Raw genomic sequence first — 20,427 nt, forward strand, 5'->3', positions numbered from 1 at the left:
CAGGGGGAGACCAAAGAGCTGGCCTGGGGTGCTGGTGAAGGCTTCCTAGAGGGGGTGAGGTCTAAGGTAAAATTTCCAGAGTCTAGATGAGGAGTTGACGTGTGACAGGTAGCCTGGGAGGTGCCTCGTGTCTGCGGTTTGGTGGGGTCGCCTCAGCCCTGTGTCTCAGCCTCAACTTTGCAGCACTGGGAACTTTGTTATTTTAGCCGTCTCCAATGGGACAGAGCTCAGTGGGACTGACTCACAGTAAACAAACCTTCCAGAGACTGAGTCATACGTCAAAATGCCAGTTTGTTTTTCTGTAATGGAAGTATATTTGGCAAGCTAAGCCTCGCTGGCAGCCTACTTTAGGCCTAGAGACCCATAGTGTGAGTCTCAATGCTACATCACACCAACTAAGGAACCTGGGCAAACCTTTAATCCTCTGTGAGTCTTGGTTTCCTCATCTGAAAACAGGGATAATCATGGCTACTTAGGGTTGTGGTGAGGATTAAGTGAGCTATCGCATGTAAAAGTGCCTCATTTCTCTGTGAGAATATCTATACATGGGTTAGTGATTTCTTAAATTTGTATTTATCTTTTAATAGATGGTGAACGCACATGGTACAAAAGTCCAAAGGTACCAATGGATTCAAACTGACAAACGGGTCTCCTCCCTGCCCCCCACCCCTGCCTCAATGATCAGCTACCCAGTTCCCCTCACTGGAAGCAAAACAAATAATTATCATGACTTAACAATATTTTTAAGTCAAAAAAATTATGACTTTTTTTCAAAAAGATTTGTGTTATATTATAAAAGTAACTCATGGATTTAAAAATAATCCAGAGAGAATACAAGGGAATACAATGAATACTTTTTCTTTCTCCCAAGCCACCCAAGCTCACACCCCAGAAGTAACTATGGTCGATCGTCTTGTGTTCCTTTAAAGGATAACAATTATTGCTTGTTCCCAATGCACCTTTCAAGGGAGGGTCTGCACAGGAGAGGTTACAAATGAGAACGTGCTGGATTAGTCAGGAGGTGAGCAGAGGTGGTAGGAAGTTCTCAGGAGACATTTCTGTCAATTTAGGGCCGTGGAATGAATTGCCTTTCTCCACTCCGGGGAGATTTATCATCCATCCACCCACCCACCCACCTACCTACCCATCCATCCATCCAACCCTTACCAGCTGGGCCCTCTGCTAGGTGCCGTGGGGAATACAAGGATGAATGAGTGAAGTATGCTCTCCTCTCTTGCATCGTCAGTGGGACAAAAGACATAGATCCATGGATTTATACAAGTCTGAAAGGGACAGGAGTGGTACCTTAATATACCACCTGCCACCACTACCCTTTCATGAACAAGGAAACTAAGATCCAAAGAAGTGTGACTTGCCTAAAATCACACAGCAAGTAAATGGCTGGGCCAGTGCTGAGAGGCAAGTCTGGCGACACAGCCCTATGTAAGATGGGAACTGATGGAGGAGAGAAGTGGGCCTGGAGTGGCAGTCCAGGAGAGAGTCTAGCTGTCCTAGAGAGGGTCAGGGCACTCCAGGCAGCCAGCAGAGCTTGAGGAAAAGTGCCAAAGCAGGGAGCTTGGCAGTGTCCAGGATTCATTCCGGCTCCCTCAGGATGTTTACAGGGGAGGACCCAGAGCAAGGCGGGGAAGGTAGGTTGGGCAGAAGTTCCTTGTCCGGCAAGAGGGGCTCATCCTTGGGAATTCAGCAGCCATGGGCCCAGACCCCTAGAGCACTGCTGCAGTGGTGTGGTGCATAGCTGCCTTCCTCAGCACAGCTGGAGAGGAATGGGCAAAGCCTGGCCTTGCTGCTTTTTGTCCTGGACCCCTCCACCTCTTACCCTCCCCTGCCCCATGACAATATCCTTCCAGTGAGGTCTGGGGAGACCCTCAGTTCTCCTTCTGACACCTCTACCAACCACACCTCCAGTTGGATGCCCTGTGCTGGGCTCTCTGCTCGTTTGTTTTGGGTTGTCTCACATCCCTCCTTCACCCTTTGCCCTCTGGGTCCAGTCAGGCCCCCAGGGGAGGCCTCACCATCCCTCCAGTTCACTAGGGTTACATGCAGAAAAAGACTCATTGTGCAATCACGTTTGCAAACTCAGCCTCTGAGCAGCCTGCATCGATCAAGGACTTAGCAGGGAAATAAATGGCCCACCTGAATCTAGATAAACGAGAAGGGTTTATTAAAGGGACTGTTTACAAAACTTTGCACAAAATGGGGAAACCACAGGGTTTCCTGTAGTTAACCGCATGCAGTATCTTGGGGGACAGGGGAAGGTTACCAGAACCCTGAAGGAGAGTCATGGAGAGAGGCTGCCATGAGAGCTTGGGGACCCTCAGTCAAGGGACATAGTTAGCCCATGGCCTCCCCACAGGGAGAGAGCTGGTGGGTTAAATACCCCAACTCGCGCTCCTCCCTTCCTCTCATCTTCAGCCGGGGCTTCCTATTGGCTAAATCCAACTGGAAGTGGGAGGGTGAGGAAGCCCATTGGTGCACTTCACACCAGTCAGCCCTGGAGTGCACGGCAGGTAGGGAAAGGTGGAGGGTGGGCGTAGAGGGGCAGTTGGGAGATCGCTTGCACAGCCACCATGGCCTCCTTCATCTCTGACACCCCTGCTCTTCCTTTGTGCCCTCCCGAGTCCTACCAGGCTCTGTTTCCTGTGAATGGATCACCTACCTGTCTCACAGACAATTTCCCCTCTTCCTCCCCTCTTCTGCCTCATGACTCAGGAGCCCTCTGTGCTTCTTTCCCACGTGGCCTGCCGGTAGGACCCAAGAACTTCAGCCTTTGTCACCCCTTTCCCCTGACCACATGAGGATGGAAACATCTGGCCAGCCTTAGGCCAGTCCTCTCATGCAGTAGGGACTCGGGAAGGAGTGAGCGTGAGACCTTCTTCCGGAACAAGCTGCAGTGTGTGTGTGCAGTGGATTGAGCCCTGGTCAGCACTTGTTTGGCTCAGGCCTGACTGGATGTGCTGGCTCCCACCCAGCTGAGCCACTGGGGCTTGGCCAGATGGCAGCCAGCAAAGCTGAGGCTGGTTCTGAGCCACAGGCCTCGCTTTGGAAATCAGGCAATGAGTGGCCCATGGAGGCTGCATACCATAGGCACCTCAGGTCAGGGGTGGCATGGCCCGGCCCCCAGCTCAGCTGTGGCTCACTAAACCTAAGCCTCAGGTCTTCCTGAGGCTTACAGGGGCTGTGGGGCATCGGCTGGGCCTGAGGAAGGCTGTGTGGTACAGTGCAGAGCACAGGAGGCTGAGAGGCAGGAGACTGGGCTGTGTCCAGCTCTGCCCCCAACACAGCTGGTCTTGGAAAAATTTCTTCTCTCCTGGGCAGAACCCTTTTCCCAAAATGAGATCTCCCATAGAACTCCAGTATCTAAAACTGGTTCAAACAAAAGTGCAGCCTCAGAGCCCCCTAGCCAGTCTCCTTACCACCACTTTCTCCCCCCACCCCATCTCCAGCATCACTCCTTGGAGCATCTTTTTAAAATCTTGGGGTTGCACAGAAAATGATTTGGAAACCCTGGCCAATATACTCCCTGAGAGGTCTCAGACAGCTTTAACATGCTGTGAATCTTTAAATACATAACAATAGACAAGGACTTCCCTGGTGGTCCAGGGATTAAGGATCCGCCTGCCAATGCAGGGGACACAGTTTCGATCCCTGGTCGGGGAAGATCCCACATGCCGCGGAGCAACTAAGCCCGTGTGCCACAGTTACTGAGCCTGCGCTCTGGAGCCTGCGAGCCACCCTACTGAAGCCCGCACACCTAGAGCCCGTGCTCCGCAACAAGAGAAGCCACCGCAATGAGAAGCCCACGCACCACAACGAAGAGTAACCCCCACTCTCTGTAACTAGAGAAAGCCTGCATGCAGCAACGAAGACCCAACGCAGCCAAAAATAAATAAAAACTAAATAAATAAATTTATATAAAAATAGACAAAATGTTACCATAACCTCCCATGTGCCCATCACCCAGATTCAATCATTAACAACTCATGGCCAGCCTTGTTTCGTCACTATCCCCACCTGCTTTCTCCCTTCCTGTATTACTTCAAAGCAAATCCCAGACATCATGTCATTTCACCTGTAACTATTTCAGTTTGTGTCCCTAAAAGATTAGGACTCATTTTAAGTATATAACCACAATGCCATTATTACACTTTAAAATATCTAATCAGAATTCATATTTCCAGTTGGTTATTTATAGGGTTTTTGTTTGTTTATAGTTTGTTAGAATCAGGGTCCAAATGAGGTCCACATATTGCAGTTGGTTGATAAGTCTCTCTTTGTCTTGTTCTATGAATTGTAAGTGGCCAGTGAAAGTCAGGGTGGTCAGTTTTTGTGGGCTTCTCTGGGGGCAGTGAAGACATTCCCAGGAACCTTGAGGGAGAATCTGTTCAGTCCTGAGCCTCTAAGGGAAGAGGCGGGAGAGAGTGAAAAGGCCAGACAGAGGTTCAGTTCTGTGGTTTCCCACCAAGAAGCTGTAACTGTCTGTTTGCAGGGGGTGGGGGGGGGGGCGGTGAGGTCAAACCCCAGAAGAGGGGGTGCCTCACCAGTGATGTGAAGGACCCAGAAGAATATGGATGCCTACAGAGTCTTCTGCCCTGGACGCAGGAGCCTGGGGTCTAATCCACTCGTAAAACTGACCATTAACTGAAAACATTTCCTTTAGCATCTCCTGAGACACAGGACTTTGCCAGAGGCTGAGACTGTTGGGATGAATGGGGAAAGCCTGCCCTCCAGGAACTCATAGCTCTTCAGTGAAACAGATAACATTGTATATTTAACCTCTAGACTTCAATTAGTGATCTGTAAAATGGAAATCATAGCACCTTACTTATCAGACCAGCAGGTTTCTATGAGAACCCTCCGAGTTATAAATGGGATTTTATGAATAGGAAAAAAGGGACAAACTATACCTATGAAAGAGGTGGAGGGGAGGGTGGGCAGGGTGCTAACCTGGTGGTGGGACGAGGAACATTTATGAAGACCCCAGAGTCCTCTCAAGTCCTGGCTTTACCAACTACCAACTGGGTGGCCTTAAGCAGGATGCCTCCACCATTGGTGTTACCCCAGTGTCTTCCCTGGGGCCTCAGTGTTTTGGAAATGATGGAATTCAGGAAGGTAGAGTGGGAAACCCTTGCTCTCTGGTGATTCTCAGACAGAATAGAATGTCTGGGTTTGGATCATAGCCCCATGGAAAGCCAGGGTTTCTGCTGTCCATGGTACCAAACTCTTGTCTAGGTTTCAGTGCCTCAACCTCAGCACTGTGGGTGTGTTGAAAGAGATGATTCTATGCTGTGGAGGCTGTCTTGCACTTTGTAGGATGTGTAGTGGCATACCAGGCCTCTACCCACGAAATGTCAGTAGCTTTCCCTCAGTTGTGAAACCAAAAATGTCTCTAGTCTTTGCCAAACATCCTATGGGAGACAGAAGCACTCCCAGCTGAGAACCACTGGTCTAGGCTAAAGGGATGCTACTTCTCTGTAAAGATATGTGAGTGTGTGCCCTTCCTTTCGACTCCACACTTCTGACTGGTGCCTCTGATCTGTTTTCACCTCCAGAATGTTCCCAGGGTGTCAACACTTCTTATTTCAGTGCACCTTTCAAAAGTTCTTTTGTGGGGGGAGGGAGACGCAAGAGGGAAGAGATATGGGAACATGTGTATATGTGTAGCTGATTCACTTTGTTATAAAGCAGAAACTAACACACCATTGTGGAGCAATTATACCCCAATAAAGATGTTAAAAAAAAAAAAAAAAGTTCTTTTAGGGACTTCCCTGGCAGTCCAGAGGTTAAGACTTCGCCTTCCAAAGCAGGGGTGTGGGTTTGATCCTTGGTCCGGGAGCTAAGATCCCACATGCCTCGGGGCCAAAAAACCAAAAAACATAAATAATATTGTAACAAATTCAATAAAGACTTTAAAAATGGTCCACATAAAAAAAATCTTTAAAAAAAATTCTTTTAAAGACAAACAACTTCAATGGCCCTCTTGGCCACACTTAATGCATGCAAAAATATGGTAATTGTGGCCAAGGTAAGCACATTTGCCCTTGATTGATACAGACTCAGTCTTGGGAGGAGGAGTGGGTAGGTCACCTGATGAGCCTCTGTGACCTAGCGGCCCACCTAGCAGACAGCGTCTGCGGTCAGGCTGTGTCGTGTAGCTTGCCTTTGCTCCTCCCTTTTGTCTGTCCACTGGGGGAAGACTGGTCCTAGAACGTCGTTTTTCTGGAGCCAGGGCCTCCTCTAGGTGATATCACAGCTCCCTGCGGGTCTAGGCTCAGGTCACCCCTCCACAGTACACTGGGAAATACCTGAACAGGAGCTGAGGTCATGGGGCTGGAATCCTGCCGTGTGACCCCGGGCAAGCTATCAACCTCTGAACTCATCCGTAAAGTGAGGCTATTAATACCTCCTCCGCAGGGTTGTTACAAGGATTAAATGAGAAAATGTTTGTGAAAGAGCTGTGTGGCACAAACTGCCCCACACATCCTAATTCGTATTGTTATTATCTGTTGTTCTAAAAGAGAGAATGAATAATATCACCCAGTCACTGCACCCCCATCACCTGTCCCCATCAGACCAGTCTCCTCCCCTGTGCCATACCTGTGCCTCTGGCTGTATCTCTGACGGACGCTCCTGCCTTGAAGGTCTCCTTCTCTCTTCATCTGTCCACATCCACTTCCTTCAATATCCAACTCCTGGGACTTCCCTGGCAGTCCAGTGGTTAGGACTCCAAACTTCCACTGCAGGGAGTTGCGAGTTCGATCCCTGGTCCGGGAACTAAGATCCCACAAGCCTTGTGGTATGGCAAGTGCTGGATAGATCTAGGTGGATGAAGATCAGGAGGATGACAATAATTTATAAGATTTTAATAATAAAAACAGCTAAGACTTTTGAAGCACTCGCTCTGCGCCAGGCACCGCACTAAGCACTTTACATGGATTAGCTCATTTACTGAGTGCCAGCAGCCTACATGGAATTGAACATCTGCCTCTCTGCTTCCAGACCCCAGCACCATATCACTTACCTGGTAAGTGATCACTTACCTTCCAGACCCCAGCACAATATCACTTCCCCATTGGCCCCGAGCAGAATTAATATGTCTCCCTCCATGCTCACGATGCCTGGTTTATTACTGACCTAATTTCACTAGCTTTCAATTATTCATTAGAGTGGCTGTCTCCCCTTCCAGTCTGAACATCTTGAGGGCTAAGGCCCTGTTTATATTAATCTTTATTAGCTTCGGCGTCCAGTGGTGACTGGCATATAGTTGCTGCTCATTAAATGTTTGTTGGATGAAGACACAGATGAATTGAGTAATTAACACCATCTCCCACGATGTTCATGCGATTTTATAAGCTTCTCCCTCCGTGAGGCCATTTTCAGAAGCATTCTAGTGCTATCCAAGCATGATCTGCCTGCAAACTATTTGTTGCCAGTTGTAACAAGGTAGGTGCAGAAATAGAATTTAAGCAATTTTAGAGTAGTTTTAGGTTCATTAGATCTAATAATTTTAAAAATTGAGCTTTTCTTTTGTATGTCTTTATTCTTTTTCTTGCTTTTGCTTGATTTAATTTTTAAGTCATGAGATCAGAAATTGTAATAGATTACAGTTACTGAGCTCTTATGTTCTGAATATTAGGCTTGTATGTCTTTATTTTTATTTTCTAATAATTCATTCCCACTATGTTTTGCAATGGTATCATTCTGCAACAGATTAGAAATTTAAAAATCAAGAACTGGTTCTTCATCACAAGTGGTCTGAGAAATACAGTTCCAGACCATCGACCTCACTGGGATGCCCATGGTTAAGCCAATGGCAGAGGGGACATACTCAGCCCTCTCTCGCTGGGTCCCACCCATCACAACTTATTCTCATATCTGTTTCTCCTACTGTTTGGAAGGACGTGGCATTGTCTTTTAATCCTGTTTGGATTCCTCATTATTTCTCTTTTCTTCCAAATCTGGCAGATTCAATGGATGAAAGCTGACTCTGGTCTGGGCTTGGACAGGAAAAGGAGAGGGCAAGGGAGGGGTCCGAAGAGAGTTTGGGAAGGGTCTGGCCGGGATGGAGCAGAAGGTGGTCCTGAGGAGGGTTGGAGAGGTTGCTAAGGAGACCGTCCTGAGCCATCAGGGCTGGTTGGCTGGAGCGGCTGGGGTTGATGGGGGGGAAGGGCAGCGAAGGCGCCTGTAGGTGGAAGGAAGCAATTTCAGGACAAATGAAAGGGGACGTGGAATCCTTTTACAGAAGGAGTGTTAAACCTGAGGCTTTCATAACCCCCCTGAGGTGGTCAAGGCCAAAACTATAAATAAGTAGGTCATGGAGTGATACAGGAGGCCCCCTTCTCCTACCCAGGGGTGGGGGCAGTGTGGAGGTTAAGTCAGTGAAATCAACACAATCAACTGGATGGGGAGAGAAAGGGGGATGAAATGTGCCATCCGTAGATGTCCTTCAGAGAAGGTCTGAATCCCAGGCCAAAAAGGCCGGAAGAGCAAGACTTGATTACAGCCTGATCGATGGCATTAGCATATTTAAAGATCACCTCAAGGAGAGAACAAAGGGGCTCCATAAGGGGAAATGGTGTTTATTAAGCAGAGAGAAACAGAATCTGGAAATCTGGAGCTGTCTGGTCCTTGGAGAGCCAGCTCCAAGGTCAAGCAGGGATGGGGAGAAAGGGCTCTGCGGGGCCTGGGCAAACTTCCCTTAGGACCTGCCAGCTTCTTCTCCTCTGATTCCACAGTCCGTCGCTGCTGTGACCTTCTAATCGAGAATTCAGCTTTCCATAAAGAACTGCCTAGAGGGAGGGACCACTCTGCGCATTTGAGCATCTGGTCCATTCGGTGATGGTTATGATGATGGTGGTGGTGGTGATTACAGCTAACCTTCACTAAGCCCTTGCTACGTGCCAGGCACTGTTCCAAGCCATTTACAAATATTAACTTGTTTAAATCACCCAACCTGTGAGGTAGGTAGTCCTACCTCCATTTTTTTTTGTTTTTTTTTGTTTTTGTTTTTTTTTGCGGTACGCGGGCCTCTCACTGTTGTGGCCTCTCCCGCTGCAGAGCACAGGCTCCGGACGCGCAGGCCCAACGGCCATGGCTCACGGGCCCAGCAGCTCCGCGGCACGTGGGATCCTCCCGGACCGGGGCACGAACCCGCGTCCCCTGCATCGGCAGGCAGATGCTCAACCACTTTGCCACCAGGGAAGCCCCTACCTCCATTTTATAGATGAGAAATTTGAGGCAGTGTTAAATAATTTCCCAGGTTTATACAGCTTGTAAGCGGAACAGCCTAGACTCAAACTCAGGCCAACTCCAGAACCTGCACTATACCGGACTATCCTGCATTTAAGTTTTGCTGAAAACAATTAATTGGCAATCTGGTTGGTGCATCCATCTCTTTGGGACTGGTTGGGATGAGTCTGTGCCAAGATCAGCACGGCCAGCTCTGGGGCACTAACCAAATGCGGTTTTTTTAAAGACTCCGGACTGTGTGCTTCATTTAGAAAGTGCTACCCAGTGTGGCTAAGCCAGTGTGACCAGCTGGTTTCCTGGGCACGGCCCCTCCCCCACTTCAGAGCCCCAAACCCCATCAGGGTCCAGCCCTCCGGGCACTTTGAGCTGAGAATCAGGAGGTTGCGGACTAGGCTTACCTGTTACGCCACTTTGGGCCGGTCACCACCTGTCTGTGCGCCCCAGCTTCCTCGCAAGACCTCTTAACAAAAACTCCCTGTCTAAATGAAGAATCAGTTGGACCCATGAATGTGCTGGCTTTTGCTCAGTGTGCTGAGAAGTGGGTGGAAGGAAGAAGGCCGAAGGTGGAAGGTGGGCGCGGCAGGGCACAGAATCCAGGGCGGTTAGGTTCAGAGTTGGCTTGCAAAGCCGGCTGACCACCACTCCGGGAGCGTGCTCCGCCCGGAGCGCTCCCGCTTCCTCGGGAGGGTCTGCGGTTGCCGCTGCAGGCCCAGGCTTAGTTGGGTAGAGTCACTTCTCTGCCTCCCCCTTTGGCTCTGGCGGAAGGAAGGAAGAGATAGAAGTCAAAAGTTCTGTGTGCCTGGAAGAGCTGGAGGGGAAAGTGTAAGGAGCTGGGGGAGGCGGGAGCGGCTTCCCAGTGCTGGGGGCGGGATGAGGGGCTGGATGGAGGCCAGGAGGCCTGGCGGGGCGGCTGACCCTACCCTGAGGGCTAGGCCGAGAGGGGGCGCTGTGACCTCCTCCTCGCCCAGCCCGTTGGATTCCTAGCTGCTGTCCCTTTCGTAGCGCAATACGCGCTCGACTTTCCCCCTCCGCGGCGTTCAGAGGCCGGCTAGTCCTGCAGGGCACCGCCATCTCCCCTGCTCTTGGGGTTCCCAGGTTAAGCTCCTTGCCGGGACCAAACTGGTTTGGCAGGCGCTTAGTTTGTACAATGAATGAAGGATGAACGAACGAATGAAAGAAAATGAATGAATGAATGAATGAGAAGTGTTCCCCCCTCAGAGCTTTCGCGCCTCAGCGCGCACCTGGCGTGCCAGTTCCAAAGGCGCGGGGGGTCTGGACCAACACCTTGGCCCTGCTGAGGTGGGGGCGGGGGGACCTTCCGGCCCGCCGCAGGGCGGGAACTGCCCGAACGCAGTTCCCAGCTTCACCAGCTTTCCGCGGCGCCTCTGCTCAGTCCGGGCTGCCCTATTCCCCAGCCTCCAAGAGCCTCGCTCTTAGAGATTCACCTGAGCCCCCCAAGTCCCCTCAGACTCCCTCGGACTCCCCAGGCCCCAGCCTGAAATCCGGCGGAGGGCGGGAAGCTGCCTCCTCTCCCGCCCCCGGCCCCCCACCCCCCAGCTTCTCCCCGGGCTGCGGCGGCCGCCAGCGCTGCCAGCGCGCCCAGCCGACTGCCGCAAACCCGGGCTCGGGGAAAAGGGGGTCAGCGCTGCGAGGGCGTGGGGAGCCGGCCCCGGGAAGGAGAGGGGACAGAGGAGGCGGGGCGAGGGAGGGAGCAGAGGGGCGAGGCGCGGAGGCGGGACCGGAGGGGCGGGGAGAGGAGCGGAGGGGAGGGGACGCCCAGGCGAAGGGGCGGGGAGCCGAGGCGACTAGCGGCGCGGACCGCGGGGGAGGCGGCGGGGGCTAGGCGGGCTCCCGGCGGGCGAGAGGCAGCTGCGGGCCGGGCTGAGTCAGAAAGCGGCGGCCGGACTCGCCCGGGAAGGGGAGAGCGAGAGCCCGGCGGGCCGGGCTGCGGGGCCGGGGAGCGCGGAGCCGGGGGCCTCAGCCACCCGCGGCGACACAGGAGCCTGGCCGCCCACCCACGCAGCCCGAGCCCTCACCCGCCGGCCGGCCCCTCTGGGATGTCCGAGGGACCCAGGCATCCAGGACGGTGACAGAGCGAGCCCGAGGATGGGACGGCGCCTGCAGCTCCGGCTTGTCAAGGTAAGAGCGAGCCGGTCAGCCCTCGAGCACTGCGGGCCCGCAGCTCTGGGCGCGCAGGGCTAGGTGGGCTATGGGTGTGATGCGGAAGACTAGGTGTCACTGAGCAGAACTGTGCCCAGGTCCGGGGGCGGCCGGGGTTTGAGGAGCAGCCCAAATCCCTGCCTCTGGACCTTTGGAGCCGGCATTGGGCGGGGGGAGGAGGGGGACGACACTGGCGAAAAAAGAAATCTTTGTGGCGAAGCTGCCGGGAGGTGGGCGTGGGGTGGGGGGGTGTCAGCCCGCCCCCCGGGTAACCAGCTCAGTGAGGGGAATCGCTCTAGGCTGTGGGAACCGACGCAGGGTTCCCCCTCCCACCCTCCCGGGTAGACTGGGGTCCCGAGACAGGAGGCCCGGCAGAGGGGTTCCCCATCCGCCCCAGCACCGTCTCATCAGGTCCCCCACTCCGCACGCCTCCGCCCTGTCCCTGGGAGCTCCTTCCTGCCCCTGCAAGTCCGGGGAGATAAATGTCCTCGGTGCCTGCGAGCCCTGGATCAATATCGCAATCTCCGGGGAGCAGACCGAGCATCCGGCGGTAGTTACCGTTCCGCCGCCGCCGCCGACTCGCCCGCAGGAGCACGACGCTGGCTCTCCGAGCCTTTGCACTAGCGGGTCGGTCCCCGCGCCTGCTCGCTCCTGCCCGGGCTCTGGCGACGCGATTCCTGCGTCCGGAGTTTAGGAAAGTCGTCAGACCGCACGTCCAGAGTCTGTCCGCTGAAGTTCTGGGGCGGCGGGGCCTGCCCCGGGGCCCGGGGAAGGGCTGGGGCGTCGACACCCGGGCCCGCCGCTAGTGACAGCTGCCACTTCCTGGTGCCGGGCGATTCCCAAAGCGGTTCGGCTTGCGGGGTGTAGGCAAGGAGGCGGCAGAGGAGGGAGGGGTGGGTGGGCCTCGGCGCCGCCGCGGGGGACCCCAGCACGGCTCTTGCCTGAGGATCCGGACTCCGCAGGGTCAGTGGGGACCAGAGCACAGACACCAGCTTGACTGGATTCAGCGCTTTTACAAGCTATTAACTTCAAAAGAACTGAACGGATTGGGGGGAGGGGTGCGGATTGACTGAATTTCATTTTTCCATCAGTTATTAAACCAACTATACGCACATCAGCACACAGAGTGGTTTGGGTTAAACCATGAAGATTTAAAACTGCAGCAGCAGCCGGCTCGTCAGTTGAGACATTACTAGTTACCGAGGCTTTCTCCATCCTCTCCCTCCCTCTCCCGAATATGTATGAGTTGGTTTTTAAAAATGACTAAGGGTTGGTCTGATTGAACCCATAGCCCCTCCCCCACTCCTAAACTGAGGACTGGGGGTGAACCCAGAGATTATTTTCTGGGTGATGAAGGAGACCCGGGGAGGGAGAGAGGAGGAGAGACATCCAGAGAGCTTGACTAGATGGCACTGAGCGGGTATATTTTCCAAAAGGCTAGAGTGTAGCAAACCTGGGTCTAAATTCACCAATCAGTTAGACCAAATTCAGCGTTTTAAATGGACTCAAAGGATTGAACTGTAGGTTTTTGTTTTTGAGTTTACGTGGTAATAGGTAAATGTTCTTTCTCTGACCTTTCTTAGAATCATGTGCAAATTTCTCTTAGAATTATGATGCTCTTCTAAAAGGAAAATCAGTTGTTTTTTTTTTCTGTTGCTGTGTTTCCTGCTAGGTGGTGAGATGTGTGCCCTTTATGTCTGGCCTAATGAACTCAGTAGGTGCTCAGTAAATGCATACTGAATGAGTGAGAGGCAGTGAATGAATGCGCAGCTAATGCGGTTTCAATTAAGTAATTGCTTTTTCTTTTATTCATGTGGCATATACAGCTTGTTGGGTAGTGTTCTACCTGCCTTGCAAATATTAAGTCACTTAGTCCTCATAACAGTCCTGGGAAGTAGGAATTATTACTGAGGCACAGAGAGGCTAAGGAACTTGTCCCTCACTGATACAGCCAGTGAGTGGTGGAGCCAGAATTCAGAGTCAGGTAGTGTGGCTCCAAGGCTTTGCTTTGTTAGCTTTTATCAGAAGATCTTTTCAGCCACTAAAATCTCATCCTAGACTTCTGCCAGATGAGAGAGAGCGCAGGCGGTTTTATTGGTATCAAAGTCTGAATCTAGGTGGGGTTCATCCAAAATCCGGTGCTGTCCTCAACAACTCAGCCAGTGTTGGGAAAGGATCCACTCTGGGGCCTTTACCATGGGCCTCACACTGTACTGGTTACAGAGAACTGGGGGAGAGTGTGTGTGAATGTGTATGAGTGAGAATGTGTGTGTGCATGGGAGGGTGGTTGTGTATGTCAGTGAGGGAGAAATGATGTGTGTGTGAGTGTGCGTGGAGGCCAAGGAGACAGGTGAAATATTGTCTCTGCCCCCACGGGAGGGCCAGGGACCGACCACCTCCGAGTCACCTACCCACCAGCCACAGCTCCTCGCAGGGAGACCCAAGTGTGGCTCAGAGTGGTGGGTTTGGCTGAGTGTGAAGAGTGGAGAAGGCAAGTCCTGGTGGGCTACTAAAGGAAAGTGAGTTCTGCAAGGAGAGAGCTGGTTTTATTGCTTTTGTCATAAAAGCAATCTAGCAGTATTACACAAAGTTTGAAAACCAGAGGGGGAAATTATTACAGTCTCACCCTCCTAACACAGCTATTGTTGCCATTTAAAAAATAATCCCTGGGCTTCCCTGGTGGCGCAGTGGTTGAGAGTCCGCCTGCTGATGCAGGGGACACGGGTTCGTGCCCCGGTCCGGGAGGATCCCACATGCCGCGGAGCAGCTGGGCCTGTGAGCCATGGCCGCTGAGCCTGCGAATCCGGAGCCTGTGTTTTGCAACGGGAGAGGCCACAACAGTGAGAGGCCTGCGTACCGCAAAAAAAAAAAAAAAAAATCCCTGCAGGCCTTTTTTTCAAGTGCAGGTTTGGACACAGCTGTGGCCACTGGGCCCCCTCACTTACTGTCACAACCCAAGTCTGTCCCATGTTATTCCGGAGCCTCCAGAGGGAGATCGTCAACGTCTGCGTATCCCCTGTGAGGGGATGCTCTTCTGCCACGTCTGTCTCTCTGCACATTTGGGCCGTTTCCAAATTGCTTCTTTGACAAATAATATGGAGCCGGGTTTTGAGGGGAGCGTGGGCAGGAGGGAAAACAAGGGCAAACAAGTGAGCCATGGGGTGTGGGGACTATTGGCATGGCCACAGCCCAGGGGCAAAGTAGGAGAGGGGGGCTGACAGCCAGGCCAAGCCGTCAGGATTTGTTATGTCCAGCCCTGGGGAGGGGCATGACTTGGGTCCGTCCAGTTCTTAAGGAGGGCATAGATTCGTGGAAAAGCAGGACACTGACCAAGGGCCCCTGAGGACGAGCTCAAGTGGAAAATCCATTTCTCACCCTCTCTAACATTTGCATCCTCAGAGAGCATCAGTGGTGTTCAGCTGCACAGAAAAAGGAGTTTGGAGGGTCGAAGGTGCCCTTGGCAACACCCCAAGTGCCCGTGGTGCTTACAAGCCCATGGGCCTGAGCCCCGGACATGATGTGACCTAGAAGGAAGGGGTTAGGTATAGGGCTGATCATTTTAGAAGCTATTGGGTTGGAAAGACCATCAACCTGGGAGTTGGCAAACCTGACATCAGTCACAGCTATGCCTCTAATTAGCTGTGTGACTTCAGGTAGGTTACCCTCCCTCTCCGAGCTACCGTTTCTCCATAAACAGGGGTATTTGACTAGATTCTCTTTTACCTTTCATGTCTCTGTGCAAGATCTGTTTCCAAAAACACTCCTTAGGGCCACAACCTCATATGAGAAGAATGGGGTGCAGCAGATTCAATTCCCAGCTCTGCCCCTTCCCAGCTGCAGGACCTCAGTACTTGGACCCAAGCACCCTCTCTGAGCTTGAGTGTTCCCAGCTATGAAATGGAGGCAATACCTAACTCGAAAGGTTGAGGTAAGGATGAAATGAGTTAATACACACACAAAGTGCCTGGAACAGCACCTGGCACAGAGTTTGCTTTCAGAAAAAGTCGCAAGGTGCCTGCTCTTCAGAGAAAATAAAATAATGCAGGAAAAAACAGCTAGGAAAAGCTCTTGGACATTCAACATGTAGCATTTTTGCATCTTTCACCCGTCATAGAACTGGGCCTAATAATCAACTGCACGTAATAAGCGTTTCACAAATGTTTGTTGGCTGGCTGGATGGTGTTATCGCTGCTTCCTTCAGTTTAGTATTGCATGATCAGAGTGGACCCGTTGCTGTTCCCAGGAGGTGCAGGTGTCCTGTCCAAACAGACTGAGAGATGCCAAAACCATCCTGGCAGAAAAGCCACCTCTGATGCAGAAAAGACTGGAACTGCCCCCCTTAGGCCCACTATGGTTATGTTAAAAAGAAAAGAAAAGAAAGCAACAAAGAGCCAATGTAGCACCTGGTGATTTGGAGAATCCATTGAGGGTGGGGCCTTGGCTGGTCTGGAGGAGAGCAGGCTGTTAGCAGGTGACCTGGGGCCTTTCTTGTTTCCTCCTCTGTGAAAGGAGAGGGTGGGGTGATCTCTCCCAGCTCTGACTCTACCTAACCATTCATGGCATCAAAAGAAGGAAGAGTGAGCCCATTTTGGAGCTAAGGCCAAGTCTTAGCTGCAGTTTTATATTCAATGAATGAATTTGTTAATTACAAATGACTCCTGTCTACTTAGATCCTCGGGGGCCCCTGTCAGCAGAGTCCCTTGAAAGTAACATCATCAAGTCCTTTTTAAATGCTTGTCTTCCAACTTGTCGCTCTCGGCCAGCCAGCCCTCACTCCACCCAGCGTGGCAATCAGCATCTTCTTGTGTGGGTGGGAACATCAGGTGAAGCAGATGTGAGCTTGAAACCTGACTCTGCTATGAAGCTAGGTTATCACTTGGAACCTCAGTTTCTTCATCTGTTTAAAAAAAAAAAGAGGAAAAATAGTATCTACTTTATGGGATAATCATAATGACTTCATGAGATGTCAAGTGTGAAATTAAGCACAACTGCACATTGTCTGGCACACAGTAAGTGCTTAATAAATATTAACAATAGTAGTCACTTAATAAATCTTTACTGAATTTTATCAATCCAAGGAAGAACAGCAAAAGGAGGAGTGGTGAGGGAAAGGGAGGTGGAGGAAGGAATACTTAGCAATGTAGAATCTCCTCCTGTCCCAGAGTCCTTTTCGTAGACCCTGGGGAGAAGGGATGGGGCCACCTGCCATCAGCCAAGCTCAAAGGGCAAAGGACAGAGGTGCCTGCTGTTGGCCCTCTGAACACCTCTGACATGTGAAAACATTTGGCATTAAGAGTAGAGACATGGGGACTTCCCTGGTGGCGCAGTGGATAAGAATGTACCTGCCAATGCAGGGGACACAGGTTCGATCCCTGGTCCGGGAAGTTCCCACATGCCACGGAGCGACTAAGTCCATGCACCACAACTACCGAGCCTACGCTCTAGAGCCCACAAGCCACAACTACTGAGCCCGCGTGCCACAACTACTGAAACCCGCACGCCTAGAGCCCATGCTCCGCAACAAGAGACGCCTGTGCACCACAACAAAGAGTAGCCCCTGCTTACCACATACAACTAGAGAAAGCACGCACGCAGCAACGAAGACCCAATGCAGCCAAAAATAAATAAAATTAAATCTTTAAAAAAAAAAAAGTAGGGCTTCCCTGGTGGCGCAGTGGTTGAGAGTCTGCCTGCCGATGCAGGGGACGCAGGTTCGTGCCCCGGTCCGGGAAGATCCCACATGCCGCGGAGCGGCTGGGCCCGTGAGCCATGTCCACTGAGCCTGCGCGTTCGGAGCCTGTGCTCCGCAACGGGAGAGGCCACAACAGTGAGAGGCCCGTGTACCGCAAAAAAAGCCCAATTATTTTAAAACAACTAACTAGATTCCATTAAGCAACAGATTATTAACCATTTCTTTTCAGAGTAATTGGTGTCAACTTCAACAAAACTGAGAAGCTAGAAGGCAGGAGGGCAGGAAGGGAAGGAGGAAGATTTGGGGAATACGGACATGCACTTCCTTTTCTGTGAAATGGGTGTGTTGAGATGCAGTTCTGGGAGATGGGTCCCATGTACACAGAACCCCCGACTCAATGCTTTAGCCGAATGTGTTTTTTGGCAACTCTCCACCCAGGAGCCATGAATCCATTTCAGGGACAGATGAAGATGTTTGTGGGTGCTCTTTCTTCCCTATAAACTCAAGCAATATCACAGTCCCTCCCCTGGCCCCGCTGGTCTCCAGGGAGCAGCCCCAGTGAGGTGCTTAGAGATGAGGTTTGTGGGGTGCACACCTGCCCCCCCTTCACCTGTCAATCTGTTCCCATCCTCCAGCCAATCTGGCCGGGAGCCAGGACGCCTAGGTCAAAGCCCAGGACAGAAACTGGCCAGACTGGTCCAGCTGCTTCTGTGCCTGAAGAACCAGGGAGACGGGGGTTTGTTCTAGGCTGACCGACTACAATTTGGAGCCCACCCATAGCGAGTTTTAAGAAGTAGTGAGGCTACCTGGAGGCACAGTGGGAGACTTAGTTGAACCTTTCAGCGCTGGGAGGTCAGGGCTTTGGGACAATGTATTGCTCAGTACCCCTGGCAGGAGCATGGAGCTGAAGAGCTGGAGGGGAGGCTGCCCAGGGTGGTGGGCTAGGGCAAGCGATGGCTGCGACATTTCCATTTACATCAGGATTTCCCCTGCTTTCATCCGTGTCTCCCCAGCCTCCTTGGCAGGATGTGTGAAGGGCTCTGTGATTTCCAGAGATACCAGCTGTTCCTGGAGCAGCCCCGCCACTGTGCGGACAGAGCTGGGTGGGATAGGGAGGGATGGCCAGGGATGAGGGGCTGGGCTGTGTAGGCTGGAGACGGAAACCAGGCCCAGGAGGGCTTTGGCTACCCTGGGGAAGGGTCGAGGGAAAGCCCCGGGCTGTCTAAGGGGCAGAAGGCCCCCCTGCACTGAGGGCCCCGACCCCACAGTCAGAAGCAAAGGCCCAGCTGGGTGCCCATGGGCCTGCTCAGGATAGATGATTTTATTATTATATAAAATATGGACATGCAGAAAGACAGAAAGAAACCAAAGGTGATGCAGAGATGGAGACCACTGGCTAAAGTTGGCATGCGAGAGAGAGATGAGGCCAGAAGGGCCTGGAGGAAAGTGAAGGGAGGAGGGTGGAAGGGAGAGAGAAAGATGTGATAGCAAGAAAAAGACCTGCGTGTCTTTTTTGGCTGTTCTTGTTTAGTACTTTCCCTTTAGCAGCTAAGTGAACGTGTGCCTCTGGTACTGAGGCCAGAGATGGCCTTTACCGGAAACGCCCCTCTCCATTTCTTTTTTTTTTTTAAGAGTTTCTTTCATGCTTTGTTTTTTTTGGCTGCGTTGGGTCTTGGTTGCTGCTTTCTCTAGTTGCGGCGAGAGGGGGCTACCCTCCGTTGTGGTGCGCGGGCTTCTCTTGTTGTGGAGCACGGGCTCTAGGTGCAGGAGCTTCAGTAGTTGCAGCACATGGACTCAGTATGTGTGGCTCACGGGCTCTAGAGCGCAGGCTCAGTAGTTGTGGCACACGGGCTTAGTTGCTCCATGGCATGTGGGATCTTCCCGGACCAGGGCTCGAACCCGTGTCCCCTGCGTTGGCAGGTGGATTCTTAACCACCGCGCCACCAGGGAAGTCCCATCCCCCCTCTCCATTTCTTACAAGAATTCCCCCCACTCTCCCTAATCTGCTGCCAGGAGCCTTCCTCAGCCATCAGGGTCAGCAGAGCCCCGGAGAGCAGGGATGCTCTGAGGCGTGCCTTGTGGAGGCTGCGGATGCCTGCCCACGGGAAGGAGCTCCCCCCAACCCCACACCCTCCAGCGACCCCAGGGCTGGGCTCTCCCAGCCCAGTCAGAAGGAACAAAGCCTGTTGCCTTTGAGGATCTACCTGGCCCCCAGTGTGCAGTCTGTCTCTTTCTTTCTTACACACACACACACGCAAACACGCTGGGATCCTCAGGGAGTCATCTGCAGTGTTTCTAATAGCATCCCCCCAACTGCTACCTACTCAGAGGCTGCTGCACAGTCAGGCCGATGAGACAGGTGGGCAGCGCCCTCCTGCCCGGGCCAGGGCTGGAAGACTGACTCCCAGAGTAGCAGCTGGGCCCCCAGGGCCCTGGGGTCAGTAGTGGGGGTGGATGGCAGGTTGGACAGCCTCCGTGACCACGCCCCAGGCCGCACATGCCTGGCTGGGAGCCCGAGAGGCTGGTCCTTGGAGGGAGGCCTGTGTCCTGGGCTTGGTCTGAGCCGCTGCCTGTCCCCCTCCTCCTGCCCTTTCCCTCCACTTCGCCCAGCTTCTCTGGCTTTTCACCGAGCGGCCTCTGTGCCCACGCCCACACACGCGACCCCATGGAGTTTTTCTCTCCTACTCTAGGGGTGAAAAAACCAGATGTTCCCCGCATCTCTCCATCGGCTTTTCTGGCCCTCTGCCCCAGCCCTCCTTCCTACCTCCACAGAATACTCATTTCTGCCTGCCGCCTGCCTTTGGCCATAGTATTCCTCCTTCTAGGGCTTCTGTCCCCCCAGTCTCTCTACATCAATCCTGTCTAATAGGTCCACCAAATTCTCCCTGAACCACCACTACCCTCTCCTCCAGGAAGCCCTCCAGTCTAAGTCCATCTCTCCCTGGTCGTTCCTTTGCTTGCCCTCCTCCCCATCATGTGACCCTCTGGCTCATGGTGGAGCCTGGGCTCTCCAACAACAGGGGACCCTGCAGCTCTTTGGTCTGTCCCCCTACAGGATGCTCAAAACATTTACCAGCCAGACCCCGCATGGACCTCTGGTCACTCTCACCTAACCCAAGCCCTTGTCCCACCATAGATTCTGAGCTCTGCCGGGTCAGGAGGATTCCCTTAAAAATGAAAGCAAAAACAAGACTGTGTCCCGAGCGCCTAACCCAGTACTCCAAGCTCCGAAGGCACACAATAGATGCTGAATTCAATGGAGGGCATCTCCCCGCTGAACATTTATCTGTGTGTGTGGAGGTGCTATG

The 20,427-nt window shown here is 52.5% G+C and overlaps 1 protein-coding gene across 4 annotated transcripts in view; it reads left to right on the plus strand.

Annotated features, from left to right (window-relative positions):
* The first annotated feature begins 11,158 nt into the window (after positions 1-11,158).
* CRHR1 (corticotropin releasing hormone receptor 1) overlaps positions 11,159-20,427 on the plus strand; it is a 51,955-nt gene continuing 42,686 nt past the window's right edge. For all 4 annotated transcript variants that reach the window (XM_029212481.1, XM_029212482.1, XM_029212485.1 and 1 more), the window contains exon 1: positions 11,159-11,406. In XM_029212481.1, coding sequence (XP_029068314.1) covers positions 11,374-11,406 — 33 coding nt within the window. In that variant the 5' untranslated portion in view covers positions 11,159-11,373. The remainder of the gene's footprint in view (positions 11,407-20,427) is intronic.

This window comes from Monodon monoceros, unplaced genomic scaffold (genome assembly GCF_005190385.1).
Source record: "Monodon monoceros isolate NGI ecotype Baffin Bay Population unplaced genomic scaffold, NGI_Narwhal_1 Super_Scaffold_9, whole genome shotgun sequence".
Classification (NCBI taxonomy): domain Eukaryota; kingdom Metazoa; phylum Chordata; class Mammalia; order Artiodactyla; family Monodontidae; genus Monodon; species Monodon monoceros.